The sequence below is a fragment of the Ptychodera flava genome, chromosome 14 (assembly GCF_041260155.1).
Source record: "Ptychodera flava strain L36383 chromosome 14, AS_Pfla_20210202, whole genome shotgun sequence".
Taxonomy (NCBI): domain Eukaryota; kingdom Metazoa; phylum Hemichordata; class Enteropneusta; family Ptychoderidae; genus Ptychodera; species Ptychodera flava.
Window position 1 is genome coordinate 12,591,710 of NC_091941.1, and position 18,345 is coordinate 12,610,054.

Genomic DNA, 18,345 nt, shown 5'->3' on the forward strand with positions numbered 1-18,345 from the left:
AATGTTGATTCACTATACATGGCAGTCTAAGAGAAATATAAGCCTACGGAACATTTCTTTCTTATACAATACTAGCAATATCACTGCATTTATAGGTATTTGATAATTGATATAAATGAACTCGATTAAAATAGGCTAGTTACAAGTACACACGTGTACAAGAAATTTGATTTTGGAATTTCACTGATAATGTTGATTCACTATACATGGCAGTCTATGAGAAAACTATGAAGAATAATTTTACAATTAATACAAAACTAGCTCAATCTGTGTGCTTTTATAAATGTTTGACAAACTGATATTAAAAAATCAGAATAGAGTGTTTGAAAGTACAGATGTGAACAACAAATATAACATTGGATTTCACCCAAACTATTAATTAACTTCTCATGGTAGTCTAGGAGTAAACTATTGAACGTTTTCCCTTACAAAACTTGCTATGTCCGTACATTATGTTGTTAAATATCTACTTTAAGGCTGTTAAGTTTCTTTACAAACAATAATAGTGCTCTCTGTACAATTACAAGCAAAACTATAAATGATGGTAAACATTGCATAAAAGTGATTGTAGGTGAAGGTTAAAAGGTCGGCTATGCTTTTTAAATCTCAAAGTTCAAATGAAAAATTGCATTTCAACTACAATATTATTGATATGGTCTGTCGCAGGGTGAGAGTTACTGTCTTTGCACATGAAAGTTTGGGAGGGTCATACTCATTTTCTTGGAAACGGTTATGAGGGGTCACTATTTTTCGGGCAGCGTCATTTTGAAAAACACCGGTCCTCCTCCTGTAATTTCAGTCCAGTCCCTTGAGATAAGGTACACCATGCACAGCTCGAAGCCGACAGGAAAAATTCCTTGCAATATTCCACAAAGTCAACAACGAACGCGCCAGTAAGGTATAAGTGAAGATACCTTACTGGCGCGTTCGTTGTTGACTTTGTCAAATTTAATCCGGTGATAATCCGGTGACAGCGTCCACAGCTTAGTAATTTACCCTTGCTTACTTTGGCCAATTATAGGCACTCAAACTTATCAGATAATAGATACAGCATGTTGATAAAACGTTAACGCAAGATTGTCAAGGGCAGTGCTAAGTTAAGACCAAAACACCAAAGGTTGGTAGAAAATATCTTTATTAGCAATACAACGAAACACCTACCCACCCCTGGGGACGGACACGTAGGCATCGCCCTGTGGTACTGTGTGGTGTGTCTGTGCCTCACCGCACGTGAGAGTACACGTGAAAAGTTGGCATGCCTGTGTGGTTTATAATCTCAAGTCGCCAAATTCACCTGTCATAAACGTGACAGCTTGAAGTACTTTAGGATGGGCTTGACATTTCATAACAATATTTTAATAGGGCACCTAGTTTTCCTGTACTTGAATGAACATGTGTGACTTGTGGCTGTGAGCTGATGTCTATCAAATATCAAATATAATCGACCTCTTTCTGCAGAACAAGACTATAATTACGCGTAACTGAGGAACTAAAACTGACAACAAACCTTGGCTCCCCATCTCAACAATTAAAACGAAGAAATTTGATCACTTCTCATCAGCTATGAGCGAAATAGAGTTCGACGGCCAGCTTTCATTCAAGGATATGCTTGAAGATGTTTTCTTTCAACTTCAAAATCAATGCTCTTTCTCCTTCACACCCGACTTAGCTCATTTAAACAACTTCAAAACCACGATGTAACAGCTGATATCATTAATCCTATACCATAGAGTCGTGTTTTAGTATGTTTGGGTAGTCACCATTTCTAATTCTGTACTCTCTGTAGATTACCTGGAAGCAAACAGTATATCTCATGTACCTTCAGCCCTAGTGTACTAGATCACACATTGTTTTCAAAATTTTGCAAATAATCGCAAGCTGAAAAATGACTAAATTTATGCTTGATATCGGATTAATTGATTGCTTTGTCGGCGTTTGTTCTTTCATTCGCCCATTCAGTTATGCAGTAGGCCTACTACTTAAGGAATTTCATGGAACAAAGACAGGGTTTGAGAATATAAGTATATCCATGTCAGTCCGGAAGTGAAAATGGGGGGGGCCACGAAAAAAATTGAGTGTTCTTTAGGTGGGCCATGAAAATTCCAGGGAAGGTATGGGGTGGGCCACCAAAATTTTTGACACCATGACAGACAGAGAATATTTTTCAGCATTTTTGTTCCTTGTTGAAGCTGGAGTTCCTTGTTAAACTTCTTGTAGCATGATGAAATACCAAGTCTTAAACCTCACAATGCAGTTGTTATGTGTAAAATGAGCAATATTATTCTTGAAAATTGACTTCATTTGTCAACAATAATAATGGTTGGTAATGATACAGAGGCTAGGTTGAAACTGGTTATTTCATCATGCTATAGGAAGAATTAGAATACGTAGTAGACACACAGGAAAAAAATACTGAAAAAAGGAGAAAAAATGGCATTAATAGGTCTTTTATAGTGAGCCCATGAAGGACTATTCAAATGGCAGACTGTCATTACAGTGGAGTAACATTGAATATCTTGGGTAGTCATAGAAAGGCAGACACTGGGTTGTGGAAAGTGCATTGAAATCACAATGGTCATGTTATACATTTTCTCCCAACATCTTTGTACTTGGTATCTGCTTTTATGCTGTGTACCTCTTCCAGACCATTCATGTTTATATTTGCTTTAGTGACAATTGTTGCTCTTTTTGTTCAAAGTGTGTTCTATTTTGATCTCCTGCTTTGGAGTATGCATCATTTGGAAAGGTATTGAGGGTCAGTAGCTGTTCATAATTTGGCTATTTTTTAGTATTTTGTGTTCTGTGTGTTTCACTTGAAGTTCTTATTTTACTCAGAGTATGATGAAATGCACAATATTGAGCTTGTTAGACTAACTTGGAGATGTGTAGTGCACACTGTCATCATTAAAAATAATTCATGTCTAAATCAATTATAACAACTATAACAGCACTGAATGAACTTGTAGATTGTTTATAAGGTATTTGGTAATTTCATCATTCTTTGAGATTAAAATAGCACAACACAATACTGAAAAGTAGCTGTAGGTGTTACAAGTAGTAAAACTTGAACATATGTTATTTTGTTTGTTTATTATTTATATATTTATTTGTTTATTATTTATTTCAAGAATGCAATAATGTTGTTTTCACTAAAGCATATATTAAAAGTTATAAGGATTATATATATGTGTACAACTTTGTACCCATGTAATCTTTCTTTTTTGGGGAGGGGGCCACAAAAATTCTGTTGCCAGTGATTGGGGTGGCCTCTAAAATTTTTGCTGGTGTTAGGGGGCCTGTAAAAAATATATGCACCACATATTTTCTCTTCCAGCACCCCCCCCCCTCGCCGTTAATTGTGCTCGTTCCCTAATCAAACCGACAAGCACTCTTACCATCAAATTGTTGTGTCAGCGTCAGGGACATGCTGTTCCTGAAACGTAGACTCACAACAAGCATTCGATCATGGATTTCATGAATGACATGAGTATTTCAAATCACAAACATATATCCATTTTTTCATATCTTTATATGAACTAGAAACCATGACCAATATAAGAGTAAGAGAAGATAAAAGGAATGCAAAGTCGTGCATTCCTGTTATCTTCTCTTACTCTTATATTGGTCGATTTGGCTGTCTAGTGACCAATTTCTTAGACTTGCCTCGCTGGATTGGTGATTGGGCTATATGTGCCCTCAACGGTCGACCAAAGAACAGTGAAACCGGTGAGGAAAAGCGAAGAAAATAGGGCCGCGGCCGTAAAAGTAGCCTAGCTAGCTATGCTGGACGCTTATTTCAGTTTTGCATTCGTAAATTTAAAGAAATTGTTTGCAAATTTTAGAGTGCTTACAAGTCATGTTCTCATTTGGATGTAATTTTGCTTGTGGTCTATCATTGACATATGTTATCAGTTTGAATTGCAATTTGTGATTCAACAAAGGTCTAACTGTAGCTATTGTAAAAGTACATGTTTTGTGATACTTGATATGACCGTGGGATTGTCATTCTCTACAAATATTGTTGTCTTAATGCAGATGGAAAAAAAACAAATTTAACATTTTTCCTGGATTACACTTCGCGAGATTACGTGTGCTCATTGCTCTGTTGTCGTTGATGTTAACTGTTCTTGAGGTTCCAAACTTCTGACTCAGTGGATATAAGAAATTAGCGCTCTCCTCTTAAATTTGAGTGATTTCAGAAAGAAAAACGTATCATTCACCGGCAGATTTCAATTTTCCATACAGGACCTTGGGCTTGCAGATGTTCTGATGAGGGCCCCTTTTCCACGCATTTCTCTGCTTTCATTGCCGAATGACAACAAACAAGGGCACACTGTTCCTTAGTCCTTATATTCAAAAGATCGCTCATGACTTGAAAAGGGCATTACACGGAAGAGGTGTAACGATTTTTCTTAATGTAGTACGCCCCTCGAAATTGAAAGACTCGTTCCCTTTTGAAAATTAAGAATAAGGAAGAGGGTCACCATGCAAAATCTGGACCTAGAGAAACAAATTACCCAATATTTAGAATACAAAATGGCCGCCACATCCCTGTGTGAACTCTGTGAGGAAAATACAATTTTAGATTTCACAAACATTAAACTGGGGAAAACTTTACTTAGAGCACTTTACAAGCTTCAAAATGAACCCTCATAAGTGGTTGACTAACAAGTATTATGAAAAAATTCAGAGTCTGAATATGTGTCCCCGAGCGAGGCGCATTTTACCTTTAACATGTAGATTATCGTAATGTTTCGGACATGTTCGTTGACTTACGGATTAGAGAGACAATACGTTTACAGCCTTGAATTTTAATACCGAAACCAAGTTTTTTCATTATTTTATTTAATCAAGGTTTACCCTATACAATGCCTTGACTCGGATTATTTTAATTTTAACAGTGATACAGATGTGCTCCAAGGTGATTTAAAGTTTGCCTGTTTGCTAGGGCTCTAAAAATTCATTTCCCGAGGCCAAATACTCCAAACGGAAAATGAATAATGCAACTAATCATAAGTGCGTAAACCTAGAATATTCAATTAATAAAGCAAGTCACCAATGAATGTTCCATTCGTTGTAACTTGTCCTGTATTTTCAAGAGAACTCTTCATGTTAGCAAAATGCGGTTTCTTGTTATGCTCCTCAAGTCTTGTCGAAATGCCCTGTGTTCACATTGTGAACACAACATGTATGCGTGTAGACAAGTTGTTTACAACTGAATTTATGTTCTGACCGAAGTCCCTCCACTGCGTTCTGACGAATACACGTGACGGGTTACCTCAAGACGTTTTACCGGATATTAGGACCGGACCTTCAGAACACAATTTCTGCGTAGTGAGGCCCATTACGCATCAATGGTAACCTGTAGCCAGCTGTCTTGGATGGCTTTTGTTTTAGGCTCACTTTGATATGAGGTCCATGGTAGCAACCTGCCAATCGGACAAGTTAACAATGATAGGCCTACTCCAAAATAATATGTTGCTCGCAAACTCATGAAGAAGTTGAAGAAGTCACGTGATAGTGGCACAAACAAATAGACATATAGGACTATATAGTACTACGCGTGTTTCTATTTCTATTTATCGCACGTGGTGGTGTTTACTACCGTGGCGTTCGAATTCCTGGTTTCACTTATTACCCATAAGTCTTCATTGGTAACAGGCTAATTAAAAAAAATTTTGGTCACTGAGTTCTGAACATCCGAATTAAATACAATGTTTTGTGAAAATCGTCTGTTTTAATACTGTTATTTGGGGTGTACGTTTGATACTCTAGGCCATTCCTGTATCCAAACAATCTCAATCTCCAAACATCTGTTTTGAAGACAATGCCAACTACATTTGCTGAGTAAAGTGCACATTTCTTTACACAATGAACATAAATACGAAGTTGATTTATCATGTATCAAGGCCACCTGTTCATTAAGCAATGCTGATCACCTGTTGTGAGATAATAATGATAATAATAAGGGTAAGTACTCTTTTCCGATCCAGGGTACCGATGGCAATTTTCATCAAGGGCGCTATGAAATATGCCGCAGCAGCACAGTGTCTTGACAATTATTGCCTTCTTTTGTGACGGTACTGACACAAATGGGTAGAACATGCACATATCTCCTCCCGCTAACATGGACAATCTCCACCAACAGATCTCCATGTCATCTGACCAAGCATTGTTAGTTAAAATTTCCCGCAAAAAATTAACAGCTGAGTTAGTCGGTCAAATCGTCTTGGCGTGTTTGCCAACAAGGACACTACATACTGTACGCAGTGTGAGAAGGGCTGATACTTTATCTCTAATCACGCTTTAGGGAGAAGAATGAGAAACGCACAAAGTCTTGATTTAAAGAACAAAAGTAATAAAAATATAATCAAAATTTACTGCCTCTTTAATCTGACAAACAACGAGCCAGGAAACATTTCTTCGCCTTTTTGGAGAATATGACTACACAAACACAGAATAGTATTTGCATTGAAATTTACATTTTCACTTTCATCCGAGATTTTCAGATCCTTCTGATTGCAATACTAGATCTTTTAGCTTTTTGTGCTTATTGAGTTTGCCTATAATTGGGTAACGTGTGTTTTTGTATGTTTAGTCCACGTCTCAATGCATTAGAATTTCAATGTAATTCCGTGATGCTTTTAGTCTTATTAGCCTAAATATTAATATCAATATTTGATAACAGGTTGTGTCGCAAATGGATCTTCTTTATCTGACTCGATACATATTCACAAAAGTTAATCCTTTACAGACCCTATGGCCCATTTAATTGACCTGTGGCTTTTACATCGTCACAACGCGAAAAGCATGATGGTCAAATCGTACAAAAATAATATTTTCTTAGAGGCACATAGACGCAATCATTGAAGGTTTTGTTTTTAAGATTCTAACTGTGAAGTTCCATGGGATGGGATGGTTTGCCATCGGAAACTCCATCAGGTCACAACATGCTTAGAGTGTTTGAGAAACTAACTTTAAGCTGACGCCCGTACGTTCGAAAAGTCAGACAGTAATATCACAATTTTGGAACTTTTGAAATAAAGAGCTATTTTTGATAAATATAGGTGAATATCACACCGGAAAACATCCCCATATTTGCAAACATCTATCTTTTAATATCTCTATATGCGGGTAATTTTCAAAAGCTATTCCTGGCGCTTTCGCGGGCACATAGTTTGAAACTAAAATATCGTACTTTTTTCTTAATTTAACATCATTGATAAACAAAAGACACGCCACCTCATCACTAGAAAATAGAAACAATTGTACGCATCATATTCTTCTCTGCGTTGTAGTGGTTGGTTTAAATATCATCGTGAGAAGAGATACTTCACGTAATTTCGCTCTTTGGACATTGATAACGTAGCAAAGCATGCATTTACGAGGTCATTCAATCTCTTAATCCCCAGTTTAACTGTAAAGACTTCAAATTCCATCAACAATGTTACATTCTAGTTTACCAGACGGCAAGAGCAAGTGTGGCGCTATTCAGTGCATTAGTAACTAGAGCTGCGGTGACATCATTTGTTTTACTCCAATGATGGTATCAAAAAACGATAAATATCCCGCAGGCTGTAAAACGGTGATTCACTTTCATGATCCGGGTATGACAAGCTAATGGCAATGTACATTACAAGCTTGCGCAGTGTAATTTGCAAAGGGTTTGAAGCGCAAGGCTGCTAGAAAAGGGAAATACCAGCGAAAGGAATCTCATTTGATACTGATGCTCACAACTCCGTCTTGTGCGATGAAAAGCCGGGTATGGTCTTTGTGGCTGGTAAAGGAAACAATTAACTTTGATCTTGACAGAAAAATATGAATTTATATGGTTCGAAACAGAAGTTATAATGAAAAGATGTGGCGATACCTTTAGTTCTCTCTCTCTCTCTCTCTCTCTCTCTCTCTCTCTCTCTCTCTCTCTCTCTCTCTCTCTCTGAATATATCATATAAATAATTCAGTCTTTAGATTATGATGAACTGACTTGTCTTTTCACTCTCTGCGTGTTTGGAATTTACGATGCAGATCATTTTTTTTCAGCGCGAACCATAAAATAAACAAAATTTATGAAAACCAGGAAGTTTGCGATAAGATTAATATCCATCTCACAAACACTACACCGCCAAAAATAGATCTAATTCTGGTCACGCGTTCAATTTTCTGCACAAACGATGTCCATGAAAGATATGTTGAACAGCTCGGTATACCTATAGAAGTAACAAAATGAAATATTTGAAAGAAAACGTGGAGAATTACGTCGACAGTTATGGTAACTTTCCTTGTAAATCATTTGATGAGCAATAATTCTGATAATTGTATTCTCAGACATTCCTACAGCGTTTTGTTTTGTTTCGTCTTTCAAATTTAATTTCATGCTTTGCTTCTAAGCATACCGTACTAATAAAGGTAATAAAGGATCAAAAATTTACTTAAAAGAATGCATTATCGACTGAAACAAAAGTACAATAATTGATAAAAAAAGTGAGACATGGTTGAAATCTCAAAGAAGCTCATGGCAATTTGATTGTCATTGTAATTTTTGCGCACTGCTTAATGATAGCTTACTTGAAAGGTCTGAACGATGATTTTTCATGTTTTTCCATAGATGCAAATATTATGATTCCTTCCAAAATTCATATCCGCGAGAACAATTCCCGCACAAATAAGCAAACGTTTGTCCTTTTCGCGTGGGCGAAAAGTTCAATTAATTTTTAGTTTGCCCATTCTGATGAATATGATCATGAGAACAAAGGTTAATTGCTGCAAGGACATTCACAGTTTTGATCAGCATTCATTTACACCATCAGAGAATCGATTAATCCTGAGTCAATTAGCAACACAAACAATGTCCCACGATACGCTCCATTTGACATGACTTCCAGAGTATGAAAATTCATGAATTAACAAAAAATGAGTATTCAACACTGCATCAAAAACATCGACAAACAGACTTTGATTCTGGTCCATGGATTACTATACATTAAAATTGAAGGCAAACATGAACCTGATTGATCGCATGGTTTTTCATCTGCCCTTGTGTCTTGTCAATGACGCCAAATATTGCATGTTACCACCTTTGTTAGTTCCTGTAAGTCCACTGGTACGCTAGAAAGCAAAATGGGGAAGCAAAACCACTACTGTCAAGATTATAAGCCCTGGTCGCTTTATTTTTGTTTCTTAGTGGAGGTTACAACCTTCTTTATTCGTTGGAGACTCCAACCCATCCAAGACCCGTATCATAGAAACTAGTTTTAGTCATTAGTATTACACATTCTGTAGAGTTTAAGTTAAATGCATTATTTATTACACTTTGACAAATGAATTTCACATCGGAAAACGAAGAAGATTGACAGGATATCCCCTGGTGCGAACTTCAGGAATTTTCATGTGTTACTCTTTCCGTGAAAACGAGGTGTCCATGAACCGGCATCAAAGTTCACGCAGAGGCAGACAGTATGCAGAAGTCGGTGAATTCAAACTACAGCGACATCTATCGGTTTGTTTCGAGATTCTATCGCAACAATGACTTCATTCCCGCCGGTGTTTTTTTCGTTAGCTAGGATGTGGGCTCCTTAAAGTGGATGACAGGATGACCGAATGCCCTGACTACAACCATGACACGATAGCTGACGAAATATTATCGCTCAGAATTCAGGTGAAATCGAGCTGATATTCAGTGTGCTGAGGTATTTGAAAACGTATTGCGATTAGCATACACAAGAAATTAATATTAATACTAACAGCGTGGTGATAGTCACGTGATCGATTCATCGTCAGCTGCACCTGTTCTCTTCTGAAAAGGCCTTAAATGGCAGCTGTCTGCGATCGATTCTTTCTCAGAGAACACTGATTTTATCGGAATTCCTTGACTTTTTCTTGCCACCTGTTCTACCAGTGACTGGAAAACGTTCCTGGAGTTTTCTGGGACTGCTTTAAATGAGAAATTGTGACTTTGTAAATAATTTTCGCGTGTGTGGAAACGGCGCACGCGCACAACGTATCTTCTTTCGTATATGAACGCCGTTGCGAGGGGACGCTGAATGAAGATTAGAAGAGCCTGTGACCCACACCAGCCAATCGAATTGCAGCGAGCTAATTGTAATTGAAAGGGACAGCCTCACATCTCAGGGGTAGGAATATGCTATGTTGGCTCTCCATTCTGCTTCCATGGCAATACTGAGGCAATTATTTTTTTTCTTTTAAACACAACCCCCCTTTTTTTCGCGAGAGCTCAAAGCCATTTTGACCAATTACATATTCACTGATTGTAACTGTCGTTTATTTCAGGGAGATCATCACCCGAACCTTGGTGACATTTTTCATCCTCATCAACATCGATTTTGAATATCTTCTCGAAATGTTCGCGGGAGAGGTCTACTAGTCAGTATTCAAGAGGAACAAAAAACGACGAAGGGATAGCTATTTATTTGTGGTTGTTGCTTCTTGCCGCTTATCGCCATCTTGTTTATCGACAACAGTGCTGGCATCGTTTGGAGCTGTCGACCATATGCTCTAGAGGAGTATGGCCTTCATTGAGCACGTTCTTTTGGCGGTACATCAGTGTGTTAAAACGGAAAGTGTACCGAGATGAAATTTCACAGACGTGGCGGCGAATTTTGACGAAGAGGAGTTTCGAACCAAAGACGTCGAAAGCAAAAAAGAAGAATACTCATTATATATTCATGGCATTTTTGTATTGGCTATAAAAATGTTCACATTGAAAATGTTATTGACGGATCAACATGGATGCCGTTGACTAGTCGGACAAACTAAAACCCAACAAGGGCAACAGTCTGAATTGAAAAACGGGGACTTGCCTCTCTGCTTTTCAATTCACCGATTTGTTTCCAAATCAAACCGCAAATTTGACGCACAGTTTTGGAGTGTGCCACTGACTATGGCGCGGAACAACGGTGGCTGGTGCAACATCATACACCTTCGGGAGGACAATGCCCGCTTCGTACTCCTGATGATCTTTATCCTTATTTACCTACTAATTGGAGCGTCAATATTTTCAGCAATAGAGCACGAACAAGAAAAGAAGGATAAGATCGACTACGAAGAGCAAAAGCAGGCGTTTCTATCCAAATGGAACAGGACTATGAACGTGACTGAGTTCACGGAGTTTCAAGAAGATTTTGAGAATTTTCTATCATTGCACGCAGAAACGGCGGCGAAGGGACTCCTTCGAAACAAAAAGAGAGATCGTTGGGATTTCTCCGGATCATTTTATTTTGTTTGTACAGTAGTTTCTACGATAGGTAAGTGAGATGACTTTAAAGTCTTCAGTTTATTATTTCTCATTCAAGTATCCGTCTTTAATCTCACAGGTGGTCGCTGCGTCGATTCGTGTAAACGAAAGTATGTGTGTGGACGAGCCCGCCCAAAAATGTACCCGTATCTCTCTCCTCATGACAACTCTGTTTTCTTGTCTAATACCAAAATACATGAACTACTTTTTCACAGGGAAATTGTGAGACCGGTGACCACGCAACTTGTGTTTAATTTGGAATTTCATCTATTTTATGTGGTGGTTTATTTAATCATTTTTTTCGCTCGAATCGAAGCCTAAAATGGCGCAATACCGCGGTTGTTTTTTTTTCACGGTTTGCATCACACGACGGTTGCCGTGATACGTTATACAGCCTCCCGCCTTGGTGTTTTCCAGCAAAGTTATAGCGCAGCGACGAAAGTAAAAATTAATCAATAAATTGAGTTAAAGTCTGAATGATAAATAGAGATATAGACAAATGAATACGCGGGTAGGGAATCTTTACTAAAAAGAGATGAAATATTGAAATAAAATATTAAAAAATCGTGAAAGATATACGTGGTGACCCATGATTCATTATTTCGACCATGAACGCCTTTGTCAAAACAAAATATAACAAACTGCAAACTGCAAAATTAAACTAAAATGGCCCAAATTAATTGCATTATTACGTAAACTAAGATGATGATGTACAGAAATGATTAATTCAAAATACAGGAATAAATAAATAACGAAAATCCATGGACAGTCAGAAGTCACATGACGAATGTGCTCAGATGTGAATCAGGAGAAAAACTATCGATAACAATCGCACGAACGAGAGTGCTTTGAATTAAAAAAGGGGGGAAAACGTTATCCGCAGACACGGCTTGAATTGGGCCATAGCAACCGTTGCAGAATGAGACACAGGAAATTTACAAGTTGAAATCATTTCAATTGGCCATCTGTTCACCTATGGAGAATGCCTCTAGTGATGAACAACCTCCATGGAATGAAAGCGGTTCATGTCGCAATTGAAAATATAAGCCTCTGTTAAACAAAACACGGGACATTGAAGAGATACTGCAGCTCGTGTAAAATGTTCACCAGCATTGTCTTTCGTAAACGCTGAATTGTGGACCGTTGGCAGTACGAAATTCTAAACTAAACCTATTATTCAAGGAAAACCACACCACAAACAAATGAATGGCCTCGATATATCACTGCTCTAACGAGACCATCACGATTGCTAGGGTGATCGCCATTTTCATGATCAGCTAATGTAATTTGGGGAAAAGGCTGAAATGTGACACAATTTGTTCCCGATTGCTTCTCAGAGTGGCAATACACATTTCCCTGTTTACGAAGCAATGAGAGCGTCATCCCGTACGAAACCAAGTGTCCATTATGTCGGATCCGCACTCCAATTTTCGAAAGAAAAATCACATTATCACAGCATCCGAATTATCTCAGTGCTGAAAATGTCATGTTTTTTATGTCTAAAGTACTGCTGCCGCGCCAGAGAATAAAAAAATATGTAAACAAGACCACAAACAATAGAGTTGAGATGATATATCTGCAAGCTGCGTACATTCAAGGTTCCCAATATGGCTGCAATATAAATGGCATTATTAGAACGTATTCGTCTGTATGTGTACTCTGCATACAAAGTAAATACGAACGACGAAATTTGAATAGGCGAGATAAATTTGCAATATCGCAATGTCGTAAAGCCTCTTCAAATACGCACAGTTTATGACTGTCTGCCCTCGGTGACTGCTGCTGAATGTATCCGTATCTGTGATTCAATGTGTGTCACCAGTTGACGTTAATGAGCGATTCAAGCCCAGTGCTTTTCTACCCTGACAGACGGACAGCGGTGATTGCATATCGACTTTCGGTTTATCTCGACTGGGCGCGTTTCAGAATCTAATGAAGTAAAAAAAACACATAGACAATTCTTCACGGTTGAGATATTTCGTGGGACTGTGTCGGAAAAAGCTAGAATACGTGTTCCATCATTATGATTCATATTGCAGACAAACGTACAGGTCATAGCACCGACGTGTGTTCCTATATCCTGGAAGTTATAAAACTTACACCATTGTATGATGTCGGTCGAAGTGGAACGTACAATATGTTCTCAATTTCAGATTTGTAGGTCGGGTACGCGAAAAAATTCCAATTTCAACATTTATCAGATTGGCTACCTTTACGTCAAAAAATGCTCCTGGAGGTGTGTTTGTTTCAGAATATAACAACGCGATTGGGTTGTTTTCCGGTGTTTCCTTCGATTTAAGGGCACAAAGAAATTATTTTAACAGACTAAAGATTCCATTAGACTCCAGGCTATAGGGCCGCCACTCTGAATAAAAATGTGCAATGAACTAGGAAACTGACATCGGCAAAACAAGATCGTTTCCTCGCGCGTTTTATTTCTGAAAAGAATGGCGATATGAAGTAGATTAAAAGCTTTAACACTGTGATAATTCTGCGAAAACTACAATATGAGAGAAAATTGACGGAACTTCCCATACGAAACAGAAAAAAAGGAGAAGGCGCGGTGTTAAAAAATTCACCTTTGAGAACGGGCCTTTTTGATTGATATGTGTTGAAGCGGAGAGGATATTACAACCTTTGTCGCTATGAGTTCATTTATTTATTACGTGGAAAATATCAAGGACACAATAATTCTAAGTCAGTGTTTTTGATTGTTATTCGCCGACTTTTCCCTGTGAGATCTTTTTTACTGTGAGGTTTCGCTCACAAGCATGCTAAAATAGCAGCGAAAAAACCCAACAGACGAGATGTAAAACTAAAATTTATTTCCATCACCTGATGTTGTATATATTATGATGTGCATTTTGAGTTCTGGTGAGTCTCTATCATCTTTTCGACAAATGATACATGTAATTTTAAAGGGACTTTCATAAAATTTCCTCATCAGTTGTAAATTACAGCGTTGCTACGCTATTCATCGCGACTTTTAACGTGGGTTGGACATAATCATCGCGACGTTAGTTTTATCGTAGACGGGTACAATCCGTGCGGAAAACATAAACTGTAAAAAATCCCTCGCCGGATAATAAGCACCGTGTGATGATGATCCCTGTCGCTAAGCAACGGGAGTCAATCATCATACATCTTGACTAGATCACCATATTTTTCCATATATTGTAACGGTTTGTTTTAATGGCTTCGTCATTCTCTCGTCGCGTAAGAAGTGCCTTTAAGTTGAACTCCCCTGGGTTCAAAATCAAAGGCTATACGTGATAAGAGTATAAGGCCACTTGCGAGACAAATGAGTATTTTTTAAAAAATGAGAATGGTAGTAGCAACGTATAAAATTTCGTCATATTAATATGCAGCATTGTTTATATTATCAGCAGCACCAGTGGAATATGTTGGATATTGAAAAAAAACACCACCGTTTTAATTTATTTTTAATGCAAAAGAGGGAAAGGATTCAAAGCATGAAATTTCAGTCGATTACGTTAAGGTTGATTTACGTGGAGATATATTTGAAACGCAGCACTCGATGACCCTTGATGTATCTGTGAAACATAAGCCGAATAATCGGTACACGTGCGCCAAAATCAACGAAATCTGAACAGTTCAAATAATCAAAAGCAACATGTTTTGCTCGTTGCTATGAGGCAAGTGCAGCAGGGGAGTGCCGTCCCCTCGAATTTTTGCTGCCTTTTCGCGCGTTCTTCAACTGCGCAATGGAAAACGGCTCGCACACATGTCCATGACTGTCAACGAAAGCCCGGAGTTACGCATGTCCACACATCATCGGACCAAAAGCCAGCTTATCGTTCACGCAATGCGAGTCTACATTTCGTGATTTTAATATTCACAATTTTATTCTGCATCAGTATGTCCAGGGCACCGCGGTGAAAAAACCTTCCATGGCAGTCTGATTGCAGAAAGGATAAGTGACAGCAGCAACGTAACATGATATATAGTTGGACAGACAACAGTATACGCACTGTACGCAATTATGAAACACACACTAAAATCACCCCCGACTTCGGTCCTAAATGTCCCTACAACCCGAACGTTACTAGGTACGCTTGTAATTAGTACCATAGGGGTGCAGCTCCCCGGGGCAATAATGGACAAGTATTGGAGAATTTGTCCAAATCTATGGGCTTACTCTTCCATGCCTGGAGATGCCATTTGAGAGCAAAGTACCTGGAAAGAGACAGCGAAAGACTAACCCATCAATTTGAACCGGAATTAAGTTGCTTCAAGTCAAAGGTCGCGGGCGACTTCGCCGTCTCCCTGCATTCCGTAAGCTATTGCATGTCAGCGATACACTCATCACAGTCGTCTTGCCTCTTAGCACTGGTTGTAAATGTAAGAACTTTAGCGGATTTTGCCAAGCCCACTCCCTGTGAGACTTGAGTTTGTGTTGCAGTGCCTGTCTTTCAGACTTGCCAGACAGTGTCACTGTACTGACCCGTTTTCTTCCCTCATTTTCATTTTTTTCTCAATTTCCAATGTTTGGTTTTTATTGTCATTTTAGAACAATATTAATACGTAGTACCGACATAGTATCCACAGTAGCCGGTTTTGTCTAGCACTTGAGAATGTATGTTACGCAATGTGACACGTCCTCTCTTCTGAGGAAAAACCAACAGAAATTTAAATTCACCTTCTGTAAGCTTAGTTTCATAACTCTCTCTCTCTCTGAACAGCTATTTGAAAAACACTTAAATTTATCGTGTTTACTGATTTTTCTCTCTATTATGGAGAGTGTAATTTGATATTTCTTTTCGTCCTAAAACAAATGTATCCACTCTCTTTTCCCACTGTATGTACGTGATTTCACAAATGGCACAGCGCCTTTGATAGAGTGCCGGGACTAGCCCTGGACAACACCGAACCGTACCGTTACTCATCTCCTCGTCAACTCTTCAATCTGACGTTAAATTTTTCCAATCTAGGAGAAAGAGAAAGAAAGTAATAGAAACTAAGTGCAAAACGAGTGCAAACCCTGAGGCCGTCGCCGAATTATTTTCCGTCGAAGGAGCACAGCAGAGAGGTCAATTCAAGCTTCCAAATCGTTCCGGAAAATAACGCATCGCATTCAAATGCAATTTTGAACCCCGCATTCGCCTTGAGGCCGACCCTCCCTCCCTCCCCTTACCCGGTTTCATATCCCGTCTTGCCCCTAACAGGCGATGAAGTACTACTATCTGTATAGATTCCCCTTTCGGAAAATATAAAAGAGAGAGATCATGTCAGGAACACAAATGTCAAAAAAACGCGGCGATATTGAGCTAATGAAATTACATAATGGAATTATAACCCAATTCAACATGATAGAAATGGTGATAAACATAAGCACTCTATGTTGATTGACTCAGAAAGATGTAAGTTCATTACGATTGATTTCATTACTTCCCCCATGCGACTGGATGTTGTTCTCGGTGACGGAACTGTGGCAGCATATTGTCAGCCTTTCAAATCAATTAATTATAGTCCTTTCTATCCTACGCCTAGCTTTTCATCCGGTTTATTTTTTCATATTGATGGCAAAGTATGTGATGTCGCGTAAGGCGTGACAACAACAATTCTTTTTGAATGCTTCCGGCAGACCTTACCATTTAGAAACGAGAAAAACTGTCTTAGAAATTCAAAGTTGACAACGAGAAACTCGGTTTATCTGTTATTGCCGTTTCCAGGGACGCTTGGTAACGTTGATCATAAAAAATATTTAGTGGGAATAAATTACAATCTTTCTCCAAAACTGATCAAATATTTTATCTTATTCATATAGAATTATGTTATTTTACTTTTCGCAAATATCAATTCAGTGGATTGCAGCTTCTTTGCATAGAGTTTGCTCGGTTCAACTGACTTCTCATCGGCGTTTACTTAAGATAAACTACTCCTTTTAATACCCAACCACAAACAAATATTTGTCGTTCTTGGTTCAACGATTCTAGCTCGGTGTCTTCGTCTTCGTAACGCAAACCAGTATGCATTGAAATGACAGTTTCATATTGCCATCAAAACCATCAAGATTTTGTTTTGCTGCGGCTGTTACAAGGTCGATTAAAATGTCCGACTTAAGTTAGTACGTCTTTAACCCTTCGGTTGCAACTCGCAAAATTGCGTGAGCGACGCGATCACTCACATAAAAATTACAACGGATAAGAGGATTTCCAGTTATTTAAAAATGAGGGAAACAGTCGCCGCATCATTGATAACACAACTAGGAATAAATCTTTCACTCTACTTTTCTTTGTAAATTTACTTTTGATCATCCGATTTTTGATTTATTGTTCATTTCTCTGTAACTTCTGCATCCTCACCGGTTCTTGAAAAGGTGCTCAGGATTTTATGTCTTGCCCTCATTTCAGATGTATTTTGCAGCAAATCAACTACCGACGATAGGAAAGATTTCGAAGGCAAATTGTAAAATCGGGGCACTTCCCCGACGCAAATATAAACGATAAAAAATTGAACTAGAATTTTGTTTTTTGTGTGTTCTCGTGCCAGTCACGGTGATGTTGATTCCCCATAAAGGGCGTGGATTATAGTATTCGTTTCCATGTCGACAAAGCAACTAAGTATCCTGCACGTTTCACAGCTATGCACGCCTGGTTGCCCAAACAGTAATTTTCTTTTGCACCCGTTGATCAACAAATAGGGGTTGAAAGTGTCATGGGAAATGAGTAGAGAGCAAGTTATCCGAATTATTGCGCTCTGCCCATGCGCAATGGCACATTCAGTCATCAACACATCCCATGCTGTTGTTTGCGTTTAAATGGTGGGACATAACAATCGGAAACCTGGTCTGAAAGGAACGTATCGGAATGAAAATTAACAAGAATTTCATTTTGTTGCTCAAAATTATAGACTAATTCGATGGGACAAAATTAGAAATGGCATATTGAAGTTGACAGTGAAAATATCGATATTTATGAGAAATGCGGGGATACACTGTTACTAAGACTGCCATTTTATTTAAAACAAATACAAATTAAACATCGCAAGTTAATGAGCTCATTTCAATCGATAACCATCTTGCTAATGAAACTTGATCCCTGTCATTAGGGCTGACACGTCAATCAGATTG

The 18,345-nt window shown here is 38.4% G+C and overlaps 1 protein-coding gene across 2 annotated transcripts in view; it reads left to right on the forward strand.

The window, feature by feature from the left end:
* Positions 1 to 18,345, forward strand: part of LOC139149397 (potassium channel subfamily K member 13-like) — a 49,172-nt gene that overhangs the window by 13,508 nt on the left and 17,319 nt on the right. Inside the window, exons 1-2 of one of the 2 annotated variants that reach the window (XM_070721133.1) lie at positions 9,799 to 10,131; positions 10,289 to 11,262. In XM_070721133.1, the coding sequence (XP_070577234.1) occupies positions 10,899 to 11,262 (364 nt within the window). In that variant the 5' untranslated portion in view covers positions 9,799 to 10,131; positions 10,289 to 10,898. Of the gene's footprint in view, positions 1 to 9,798; positions 10,132 to 10,288; positions 11,263 to 18,345 lie in introns of those variants that run through there. The other variant, XM_070721132.1, reaches the window with a different exon arrangement.